Genomic DNA, 12,720 nt, shown 5'->3' on the forward strand with positions numbered 1-12,720 from the left:
AAATGGATACGGGATGAGTAAGCTTAGATTCAGGCTGGGGGCTGGGAGAAGCCGGACGGAGAGCAAAGGGCATCCCAGGAAGGCACCCGAGGAAGACCACTGCAGTCATACAGAAGGGCCAAGTGTTTCCACGCCGAGCTGACTGATGTGGGCCCAGGTGTGTAAACACAGAGGACTGGGTAAGATTCCTGAATTGCCCAAGAAGAAAGAGCCTGCTTGAGAGCCATGGGAAAGGATCATTTCATGAACGTCCCCTTTGAAAGACCCCCCCTCTGAAGCAGAGGCTAGCCCAGGCTCACAACCCCAGGAATATCTCTGGAACAGAAAAGCTCATCCTCATTAGAACAAAACAAGCCTGGGGTCTCCTTCCAAAGAACTCCAGGAGCTCCTGCTAACATCCTCAATGAGAGACCACCCCTGGGTGGGGGTAGGAGAGGCAGGGACCCCAAGACCCTGGAGACATGGAGACAGACTGGGCTGGCCCACAGGCTTTCCCCGCGGTCTCCTTACCTCACGGTGTCGGAGCTGCAAATTCTGGCCTTCATAGTACAAATTGTAGGTCTTCAGATGAAGGAGAAGTTCGTTCCTTAGGGCAAGCAAGATACAAAAGGTGTGACATTCTCAGCTGAAGCCACTTGTAATGCACCTGTTCCCTCTTTTCTCACCTCCAACCTGGCCTTCAGCTGCCCCAGTCTGGGTGTCCGTCCACACATGCGTACACACACACACACACACACAGCCACCACCCCCATCTCCATTTTCCCCAGGATCAAGGTCAAGAACAGATCCCACCTAGAAGAGACTGAGTGCAAGGAACAACTCCAGCAAACCCAGGCTCGCAGCTCTGACAACACTCCCCAAACCAAACTCCACATGCAGTCCTTGGTGAGGTGAGATTCACAGAGGCAAACACACGACTAAGTCCACGTACAAGGCTGCTGGGGCCCCACTATCTTTTCTTCCTCACCCCTGCTGTGAGGACAGGGCAATCAATACAGGCTTTCGGGAGACTCAGGAACTTCTAGGCTTTGCAGCAAGTTAAAAGGGACGGTCTGGACCCACTGACTAATGCTTCAGAGACATGACCTTACAGCGTGTTTAAAAACTCACAAATTCCTGTCAACAGCGCAGAGGATGAATAAAGGAAGCTGTAGTCACACAGTGGAATGTTACATAGTAACAAGAATATCAATGAGCCACAGCCCCCACGGATGGATCTCACAGACGTTCAGTTGAGGAAAAGATGCCTGACTCCAAAGGCCACGTATTATATGATCCCATGTATATAGAGTTCAAAATGGGTGTTAGAATTCCGGACAGCAGTTCACCTCGGGGAGCAGTGACCACAAGAGGGCAGGAGGGGATTCTGGGCCCTGGCAATATTCTGTTCTACAAGGTTTTATCTTTTTATTCTATTCTAAGTGCTTTCAAGTTTATTAAAAAAAAAAAAAAAAAATTGGGGTCGGTGCTTGGCTGGCTCCGTGGGAGGGGTGTGTGACTCTTGATTTCAGGGTCGTGAGTTCAAGCCCCATGTTGGGTATACAGATTATTTAAATAAATAAAAATTTAAAAAATGTTTTCTTAACTTGCAAATCTCCCTCTGAAACCCTATATTAGCCTCCTTTGCTGTTAAATCCTGGTTTTCAGGTGGCCCCTGGAAACACAGCTCTACTGAACGAGAGAGAGCAAGGACTTCCCACCTTTGTGATTTGGACGGACTTCCCACCTTTGTGATTTGTATGAGGTCTTATCCAACTTGAGAACAATATACTCCGGTTTTATCTGAAGGTGCATGCTAGTGCCTGAGGGCTAGGAAGGCAGGGGCTTGAAGATATCGCCCTGTGCTCTTGCCTGCTCTCAGGCAAAAGTTTGGACTCTCTGAATGCCGCCATTCAGTGGGAGCGATTTGGGGCCATACCAGAGGTCAGAGCTGGCTTGAAATTCCAAGAAGCTCCTGACAAGTTAAACCTAGAAAAATCGGAGTCATTCTATGCAAACCTAAATGAATTAGTTGAAAAATGTGACTCCAAATAACCTAACGCAAAAGCTGCTTGGGACTTTTGAGCACAGAGATCTAAAATGACTGGCCAGTCGGTCGAGGGCCCTGGAGAAATCCCTCAGTGAAGCAATAAGAACGAGCCGCAGTTCACACAACTGCGTGTCTGTATGTGGCCAAATATGTGTAAAGGAATTAAAACAATTTGGCCTTGGATGAGTTAAACATTTAGGTCAGATAGAGAGCATTCAGTATGAGCGAATCCCTGTGCTGGATAGAAAAATCTATTCTCAAACTTATCATTTGAAAAAGTCCATTCTGGCTCCCATTAGCAAAAAAAAATCTGAGCTCAAGAGATTTGAGTGCATATAAAGCCATAAGACTGTCTCTTTCTGTTCAGGGGTCACCTGTGCCCATTCTGGTCAGACCCCCAGCTGCAAAGGGATATGACCCAGCGGGGACTGCCTCAGGGGACACCACGGACAGCGCAAGGGGCAACCACCATTAATTCCTCCTTCCAGGACACCATCTGTGTCTTGAAGGTCCCCTTTGCTTCGCTGTCCATGACATGGAGCCCCTGCCACCCATGGGCAGAAGAGGCTCTCCTGCCAGGGGCTTCCATCCACGCGGGACTGGCCACTGGGGGCACAACACTAAAGCCAAAAATCTTACTTGGAGATGTATTTATCTTGTCCGCACGGGACGAGGGAGTTTTGGTGACTGTAGTCCATTCTTCTGTTCTCTTTTCATCAGAAGGGGAGACCTATGTTTGAAAAAAGACAGAGGTCAAAGTCAAGTTGGGTCCTTAGGGACGCAGAACTTGGGCCAGGGGAGGGGGCACGTGGCTCTCTGTTCCCACCCCAGATCCAATGGGCAACCCAGTGCTGACCCAGGGCTAGTGAGATACCACACTGCTGGCTGCTGCCTCTGCTTGGCACAGCCTCTGGGGGAAAAAAAAACACCCAAAGGGGAGACTGACAACCCTTGGAGGGCCCCAGAACAAATGCTCCAGTCACTAAGAATGTTGATGCCCAAGGTAGTCCCAAGGGTGACCAACGAGTCTTCCCTGAAGAGAACTTCACCATGCAGAATAGAGATGTGTCTGTCAGGGAAGACTCGAACTCCACTAAGGTACACTAGAGACTGGCCAGCCACCTGAAAATGCCCAGACAGAGCTGGGCACAATGAATCTAGCATAGACACCTACAATCGCCATTAAAATAGGATAAGGTTTAAGGCAGTTAATTACCTGGGAAAATGACAACATGTTATGGAAACAAAGGTTACAAAACCATGAGTTCAAGTTTGTTTAAAATATATGTAAGCCTAGGGGTGCCTGCGTGGCTCAGTGGGTTAAAGCCTCTGCCTTCAGCTCGGGTCATGATTCCAGGGTCCTGGGATCAAGCCCCGCATTGGGCTCTCTACTCAGCAGGGAGCCTGCTTCCTCCTCTCTCTCTGTCTGCCTCTCTGCCTACTTGTAATCTCTGTCTGTCAAATAAAATAAATAAAATCTTTAAAAAATATATATATATGTAAGCCTAAAATATGTGTGTGTGTATATATACATATGTGTGTGTGTGTGTGTGTGTGTGTGTGTACATAATCTGAAGGTCCTTAGTCAGTCTCATATATATATATATATATATATATGTATATACACATTAATATGAATGGGTATAAATATTCAGATATTCAGATATATATGACAGGGTTTCTCAGCCTCAGCACTGTCGACATTTGGGCTAAAACATTCTTTGTTGTGCAGACTGTCCTCTGCATCGGAGGGCACTGTTAGCAGCATCCCGGGCCTCTACCCACTGGATGCCGGCAGCACCATCCAGTCATGACGATCAAAAATTACCCAGTGTCAGTGCGCCTGGGTGGCTAGGTGGGTTAAGCCGCTGCCTTCGGCTCAGGTCATGATCCCAGGTCCTGGGTTCAAGCCCCACATCGGGCTTTCTGCTCAGCAGGGAGCCTGCTTCCTCCTCTCTCTCTGCCTGCCTCTCTGCCTACTTGTGATTTCTCTCTGTCAAATAAATAAATAAAATCTTTAAAAAAAAAAAAATTACCCAGTGTCCCCTGGGGGCTAAACTTCCCCCAGTTAAGAATCCCTGGCATGTGTCTATCTGTATATAAAGGAATGAAGGATTGGCTCTCTCTGGGGAATGACATTACCCCCAAGTTTTTTCCAGCATTTTGTTATGAGAATTTTCAAACATAAAGATGAAGAAGAAGACAATGAACAGCCATGGATATATGCTTATTCTACCCTTAACATTTGCTGGGGTGCCTGGGTGGCTCAGTCAGTTAAGTGTCTGCCTTTGCCTCAGATCATGATCCCAGGCTCCCAGGATCGAAAGAGCCCCACATTGGGCTCCCTGCTCAGCGATGGTCTGCTTCTCCCGCTCCCTCTGCCCCTCCCCCACACTCATGTTCACTCTCCCATGGTCTTCTCTCTCTCTCAAATAAATAATCTTTAGCGTGCCTGGGTGGCTCAGTGGGTTAAAACCTCTGCCTTTTGGCTCAGGTCATGATCCCAGGGTCCCGGGATCGAGCCCCGCATCAGGCTCTCTGCTCAGCAGGAAGCCTGCTTCCTCCTCTCTCTCTGCCTGCCTCTCTGCCTACTTGTGATCTCTCTCTGTCAAATAAATAAATAAAATATTTTAAATAAATAAATAAGAGTCTTTAAGAAAAATTACTATCCTTATCACACAGCTGTCCAGCTATACATTCCTTTATCTATTCAACAATCCACTTATTTTTTATGCATTTCAAAGTAAATTACAGATAAAACAAGTTTCATAACTTAAGAAGATTGAGATCATACCAAGTATCTTCTCCAACCACGGTGGTATGAAACTAGAAATCAATAGGAGGAAGAAAACTGGAAAATTCATGAATATGTGGAAATTGAACAACACGCTCCTGAACAACCAATGGGTCAAAAAGGAAATCAAAATGGAGGTCAAAAATATCTGGAAACAAACAAAATGGAAATAGAGCATACCAAAAGTTATGGGATACAACAAAAGCGGTTCTATGAGGGAACTTTATAGCAATAAACACCTACATTAAGAAAAGAGAAAGATCCTAAATAAACAACCTCGAGGAACTAGAAAAAGAATAAACTAAGCCCCAAATTAGAAGAAGGAAGGAAATAACAAAGATCAGAGCAGAAATAAATGAGAGACCAGTAAAACAATAGAAAAGATAAGTGAAACTAAGCTGGTTTTTAGAAATGATGAACAAAATTGACAAACCTTTTGCTGGACTAAGAGGAAAAAACCCAAATAAACAAAATTAGACATGAAAAGGAGACATTACCACTGACACCAGATAAATGCAAATCATCTTAGAGACTACTATGAACAATTATATGCCAATAAATTGGATAACCTAGAAGAAATGGATACATTTCTAGAAACATATAATGTACCAAGATTGAATCATGAAGAAAAAGAAAATCTGAATAAACCAATAATGAGTAAGATTGAATTTGTAATCAAAAACCTCCCAGGTTTTGAAAAGAAAAGCAAAGCCTGGGACCAGATGGTCTCACCGGTGAATTCTACCAAATATTTAAAGAAGAGTCAATACCCAATCCTTCTCAAACTCTCCTAGAGAACCGAAGAAGAGGGAACACTCCTAAACTCATTTTATGAGGCCAGTGTTACCCTGCTACCCACAGCCAGGTAAACATACCACCAGAAAAAGAAAACTACAGGCTGATATACCTAAAAAGAGTGAGTGTAAATGTAAAGATTCTCAACAACTAGCAAAGCAAATTCAACAATACATGAAAAAGATCATACAACATGATCAAGTAAATCACAGGATTTACCCCTGGGATACAAGGATAGTTCCACACATGGATATCATATATGATTACCTCAACAGATGCAAAAAAAGCAATTGATAAAATTCAATATCCTTTCATGACAAAAACTCCAACCAATTAGGTATAGAAAGAATATGCCTCAACATAATAGAAGACAGACATGACAAGCCCACAGCTAACATCATACTCAACAGTGAAAACCTGAAAGCTTTTCTTCTGCAACCAGGAGTAAAACAAGGGTGTCCACTTTCACCACTCCTATTCAACACAGTACTGAAAATCCTTGCCAGAGTCTTCAAGCAATAAAAATAAATAAAAGGCATTCGAGTCAAAAAGGAAGAAGTAAAATTGTCTCTGTTTGCATAATATGATCTTATACATAGAATATCCTAAGGACACCATGGGGCCCCTGGGTGGCTCAGTCAGTTAAGCGTCAACTCTTGATTTTGGCTCAGGTCATGATCTCAGGGTTGTGAGATTGAGCCCTGAGTTGGGCTCCGCTCACAGTGGGGAATCTGCTTCTCTTCCTCTCTCTCTGTCTCTCCCCTGACTCATACACACTCACTCTCTCTCTAAAATAAATAAATCTTTTTTTAAGAATCTTAAGGATTTTTCCAAAAAACTGTTAGATTTAATCAATGAATTCAGTAAAGTTGTGGCATACAAAATCAGCATACAAAAATAGTTGTGTTTCTATACACTAACAGCAAACTATCTGAAAAAGAGATTTAAAAATCCCATTTACAATAGCATCAAAAAATATAATTCTTAGGAATAAATTAACCAAGTGTGTGATAGATCTTCACACTAAAGTTGAATGATACTGATGAAAGAAATTGAAAAAAATAATAATAATAAAATAAATGGAAAGATATCCCATGTTCATGGATCAGAAGAATATTGTTAAAATGTCCATACTACCCAAAGCCACCTCTTGATCAACAGAATCCTTATCAAAATTCCAATGGCATTTTTCACAGAAACAGAAAAAATAATCCTGAAATCTATAGGGAACAACAAAAAAACTCAAACAGCCAAAGCAATCCTCAGAAAGAACAAAGCTGGAGGCATCACGCTTCCTGAATTCAAACTGTATTACAAAGCTATAGCAATCAAAACAGCATGATGCTGGCATATAAACTAATGGAACAGAATTAAGAGCCCAGCAATAAACCCATGCACATGGAATTAATATTTGAGAAGGGAGCCAAGAATATTCAATGAGGGAAGAATAGTGTCTTCAATGAATGTTGGAAAAATTGGAAACTCACATGCAGAAGAATGGCATTAGACCCCTATCTTATACCAATCACAAAAATTAACTTGAAGGGCACCTGGCTGGCTCAGCAAGTACAGCATGCAACTCTTGAGGTCATGAGTTCAAGCCCCATGTTGGGTGTGGAGGCTACTTTAAAAAAAATAACTTGAAATGAGTTAGACCTGAAACTGTAAAACTCTAAAGAAGAAAACAGAACTAAAGTTCCTAGGCACTGGTCTTGGCAACAATTTTTTGGATATGACACCCAAGTCATGAACAACAAAAGTAGAAATAAGTAAGTGGGACTACATAAAACTAAAAAGCTTCTGTACAGCAAAGGAAACAAAGAGCAAGATGGAAAGGCCACCTACAGAATGGGAGAAAATATTTGCAAACTATAAATCTGGTAAAGGGTTACTATCCAAAATATATAAGGAACACAGAGAACTCAATAGCAAAAGAAACCCAACAATCCAATTAATAAATGGGCAGGGAAACCGAATAGACATTTTCCCAAAGAAGACATACAAGTGAACAACAGCACAGAAGAAGATGCTCAATAGCAGGTTGTTAGGGAAAAGCAAGTCAAAATCACATTATCACCTCATTTGTGTTAGAATGGCTAGTTATCAAAAAGACACGAGATAACAAGTGTCAAGAATGTGGAAGGATAGGGCACCTTGGGCACCACTGGTGGCAATGTAAAATGGTGCAGCCAATGTGAACAACACTACGGCAGTTCCTCAAAGAGTTAAAAATAGAATTAGCATATGATCCAGCAACTCCACCTCCGGGTATATACCCAAAAGAACTGAAAGCAGGATCTTGAAGAGATATTTATACATCCACATCTATAGCAGCATAAAACACAACAGCTGAAAGATGGAAGCCACTCATGTGTCCATCAACATATGAATGGATTAGCAATTCATGTTAGACACATACCAAGGAATATTCTGCAGCCTTAAAAAAGAAGGGGATTCTAACACATGCTACAACATGGAAGAACCTTGAGGACATTCAGCCAAGTGAAATAAGCCAGCAACCAAAGGACAAATACTGTGTCATGTCATTAATAGGAAGTCTCCAAAGTAGTCAACATCATAGAAACATAAGGCAGAAATTTGGTTGCCAAGGCTGGGGAGGAGCAGAATTAGTGTCTAAAGAACAGAGTTTTAGTTTTGCAACATTAAGCATTACATGGATGGATGGTGGTGTTGCTAGGGCAACAACGGGAATGTCCTTAATGCTACTGAACTATGCACTTAAAAATGATGAAGTTGAGGGCGCCTGGGTGGCTCAGTGGGTTAAGCCGCTGCCTTCAGCTCAGGTCATGATCTCAGGGTCCTGGGATCGAGTCCCGCATCGGGCTCTCTGCTCAGCAGGGAGCCTGCTTCCCTCTCTCTCTCTCTGCCTGCCTCTCTGTCTACTTGTGATCTCTCTCTGTCAAATAAACAAATAAAATCTTTAAAAAAAAAAAATGATGAAGTTGATACATTTCATGTGTATTTCACCATGATATAAAAGAGAATGAAAGAGGGAGGCAGAAAAGACAGTGTGATGGTGATACAATGTGAAAAGGACACAATCTGTTGTTGCTGGCTTTGAAGCTAGAGGAAGAGGGTCACAAATCCAAAGAACATGGCGGCCTCTAGAAGCTGAAAAGGATGAGCAAATGAATTTTTCCCTAGGTCCTCTAGAACACAGCCTTGCTGATACCTTGATTTTAGCCCAGTGAGACCCTGTAGGTACTGACCTAAAAAACCCTAAGATCATAAATTTGTGTTGTTTTAAGCTGTTATATGTTGACACTTTGTTAAAGGAGTCACAGGAGACAAATACAAGAGGCCACCTAATAAAGGGGGCATTGGTGCAGGGAGGGGAGTTGAAGGCTGAGTTTCGTTCTGAAAACTCAGTTCCCAACTGTGTACCCAAAAGTGGTATCCTAAGGACACAGTCATTCTCTCTAAGTTCTAAATTTTAATTTCTTGATTTTTCCTAAAAGGAAAAAAAAAATCATAAAAATTGGAGTTCAGGGGTGCCTGGGTGGCTCCGTAGGTTAAGCGTCCAACTCTTTATCTCAGCTCAGGTTTTGTTTTTGTTTCTGTTTTTAAGACTTATTTATTTATTTTAGGGAGGGAGCAAGAGAGAGCTCACACAAGCAGGAAAGAAGGGCAAAGGGAGAGGGAGAGAAAGCTTCAAGCAGACTCCACGCTGATCAGAGAGCCTGACATGGGGCTCGATCCCAAAACCCTGAGATCATGACTGGAGCCAAAACCAAGAGTCAGAAACCAAGAGTCAGACGCCTAACCGACTGTGCCACCCAGGCACCCCCTCAGCTCAGGTCTTGATCTCAGGGTCATGAGTTCAAGCCCTGCACTGGGCTCCATACTACTTAAAAAAAAAAAAAAAAATCAGAATACATATGTACTGCGAAGAAGAAGAAGGAGGAAGAGGAAGAGAAGGAAGGAAGGAAGGAAGGAAGGAAGGAAGGAGAGAAAAGAATGAAAGAAAAAGGAGAAAGAGAATCAGACTGGTAAGAAAGTTTTATGTTTTTTTAAGTGATAATTACCCATAACTAGTCAGTGCCCACTTTTTAAAAAAGTATCCATTCTAAGAGAAAAACAGAGCAGGAGGCAAACCAAAAGAGACTGTTAACTAGGAAACAGACTGAGGGTTGTTGGGGGTGGGGGATGGGGTAACTGGGTGATGGGTATTAAGGAGGGCACTTGCCGTAATGAGCACTGGGTATTATACGCAACTGATGAATCACTGAATTCTACCTCCAAAACGAGTAATACAGTATATGTTAATTAAATTGAATTTAAATTTAAAAAATGGGAAAAAAGTCCCCTTCCTATGAAGGTTTATTTATTTATTTATTTATTTTTTTTTTATTTGACAGAGAGAGAGACCACAAGCAGGGGAAGCAGCAGGCAGAAGCAGAGGGAGAATCAGGATTCCCACTGAGTAGGGAGCCCAATGAGGGACTCGATCCCAGGGATCGAGTGACCTGAGCAGAAGGCAGCCGCTTAATCCACTGAGCCACTCAGGCGCCCCTATGCAGGTTTAAATGCACACATTTCACAATCACTTCTCGTATGCCTGACATGTATGTGCCTTTTGCCCTTACTGATGGTGATTCAACAGCAAAGAGAACAGGCACAGCCCCGTCCTCAAGATGCAGTAAGAGATGGATAACAGGAGACTGTTCTAGCAAGGGAAGCAGATGCTAGGGCACCACACAGAAGGGCACCTAATCTGGAAATGTGTGGGGTCCCAGGAGCTTTCTTTCTTTCTTCCTTTTTTTTTTTTAAGATTATTTATTTATTTATTTGACAGAGATCACAAGTAGGCAGAGAGGCAGGCAGAGAGTGAGAGGGAAGCAGGCTCCCTGCCAAGCAGAGAGCCCGACGCGGGGCTCGATCCCAGGACCCCGGGATCATGACCCGAGCCAAAGGCAGAGGCCCTAACCCACTAAGCCACCCAAGCGCCCCTCCCAGGAGCTTTCTGAAGGAAGCATTGTCTAGGCTGAGGCCTCTGGGATGAGAAGGAACTGGCAGAAGTTTAGGGCAGAGTGGTCCAGATGGAAGCCACACGTATCCCAGAGCTGTGCAAAATGGGGGAGGAGGGTGCTTCTGGGACCTTGACCATGTCAAGGAGTTCGAGGTGCCACGGGAGGTATGGTAGGCTGAATAATGGACCCAAAGGTAGCCAGGTCCTAATCTAGGGAGCCTGTGAACATTACCTTGTACAGTACAGGAACCCCCCAGGTGTGATTAAATTAAGGTTCTTGGAATAGGGAGACCATCCTAGGTTACCTGGGTGGGCCCTGAATGTAATTACACGTGTCCTTATAAGAGAGGCAGAGGGAGCTTCTGGAACACCAACCCCAGCAGAGAGACAGAGAGACGGGAAGGTACTAAGCTGGATGAGGATGGAGAAAGGTCCGTGAGCTAAGGCACACAGCTCGCCGAGTCAGAAAAGGCAAGCAAATGATTTCCCCGCCCTCTGCCCCCCAGAGCCCTCCTGACATCTGTGTTTGGGCCGGATGAAACCCATTTCAGACCTCTGGCCTCCAGAATGCGAGAGAGTAAATTTGTTATTTTCAACCACCCCGTCTAGGATGGCGTTTACAGCTGCCCTCAGGAGACCAGGAGGGTGTGATCGGACTTGAATGTTGGAACAGCTGGCCCACACAGTCTACTTTGAGAAAGGATTGTGGCAGAGAACAGAGGCAGGGGGACCCCAGAGGGGCCTGACCCGGGGAAGGTGGCAGATTCACCGCATCTATAGGATTTAAAGAGGCAGAGAGAAAAGTAGTGATAACACCAGCAAAAAGATATGGAGAAGGGTCCAAGGCCAGAGTCACCGTGGGGATAAGGGCAGAGTCCGGGATGATGCAGGGCTGGGGGTGGTGTCACATTCGCACGTAGCAAGCTGAGGAAAAGGGGCTGACTTTGAGACAGGCCCACGGAACCCTTTGGGGCAGACGACAACAAGCATAGCCAGGTCTGCGGCCCGGGAAGGCAACCGCATGGAGCTCCCAGAGAGGGAGGTCTGGAACGCACGGAGGGCTCTGATGTACCCAGTAGGTCAGCTATGGGCAGAGAAAAAAGAATCTCTCGAAGAGAAGGAGGGAAACATGTTGCCCTGAAAGACAAGAGAATAAGAGGCCTTGCAAAGGAGGCTGGTCGGCAGAGCCAGAAGCTGATGGTAGAAGCCCAAAGAAGAAAGCCCAGAGGAGCCTCAGGGCAGTCATGGGGGACCTCAACCAGAGCCCATTCTGCAGCCTGCCTGGTGTAGAAATCAGATTAGCAGTGCCTAGCCGTCCACAGAAATTCTCACCCTGAGTGTTCAAGTCTTCCTCCAACTAGGGAAATGTTGTTCCAGCCTTTCTTCGTTCTCTTCTCTTCCTCCCATTCTTGGTTCGGCAACGTCTCTAGCCCCTCTCTCGAGCACTGTCTGCCTGTCTGTCCATCCATCCACCCAACCATCCATCCCTGCCCCTATCTCCCCCAAGTACCATCTCATTTTACTCCTTACCTTCCATCTCCTTCTTCTCCTTAGAATTCTGCAGCTAATCTTCTAACTCATGGATTGGGTTTTGGGCAGGACTCTCTTTTGTTCACTGCCTCTATCATAAGCCAAAATTTAGTAATTTCGTTCTGCATCTGAAAGCAGTCTGTCCTGTTCTCAAGACCATTCCCTTTGATAGCATGCCCTCTTAAATCTACGGACCACACACCAATTAGGGAATTTAAGTCTTCTCTATAGTTACTAAAACTACTTGGTACTTGAGAAAAAATAAGCAGATCAATGAAACAATATAGCATACGGAAATAGACCCAAATATATTTGGGGACACAGAATGTGGGGAGCATCTCTAAATAGCCAGGGAAAGATAGATTAATTGTTAAAATGTTGCTGGAGAATTGACTGACCTTTGGAAAGGGGAGGTTGGGCAAGCTAAATCCCTACCTTACTCCTTCCACCAAAAGAAATCATAGATGAATAAAAAATTTAAACATTCAAACATAAAATACTGAAAGGAAACATAAGACATATAACAACTTGAGGTGGGAAAAGCTCTGCTGTGAAAGACCCCAAATCTAGAAGACATAATTG

At 44.2% G+C, this 12,720-nt stretch overlaps 1 protein-coding gene across 3 annotated transcripts in view; it reads right to left on the reverse strand.

Annotated features, from left to right (window-relative positions):
* LOC111141345 (Ras association domain family member 2) overlaps positions 1–12,720 on the reverse strand; it is a 41,763-nt gene that overhangs the window by 14,202 nt on the left and 14,841 nt on the right. For all 3 annotated transcript variants that reach the window (XM_022493820.1, XM_022493822.1, XM_022493821.1), the window contains exons 3-4: positions 2,669–2,759; positions 511–586 (exon numbers count right to left, since the gene is read on the reverse strand). In XM_022493820.1, the coding sequence (XP_022349528.1) occupies positions 511–586; positions 2,669–2,727 (135 nt within the window). In that variant the 5' untranslated portion in view covers positions 2,728–2,759. The remainder of the gene's footprint in view (positions 1–510; positions 587–2,668; positions 2,760–12,720) is intronic.

Source organism: Enhydra lutris, unplaced genomic scaffold (assembly GCF_002288905.1).
Source record: "Enhydra lutris kenyoni isolate GAN:26980312 unplaced genomic scaffold, ASM228890v2 scaffoldscaffold6, whole genome shotgun sequence".
NCBI classification, from domain to species: domain Eukaryota; kingdom Metazoa; phylum Chordata; class Mammalia; order Carnivora; family Mustelidae; genus Enhydra; species Enhydra lutris.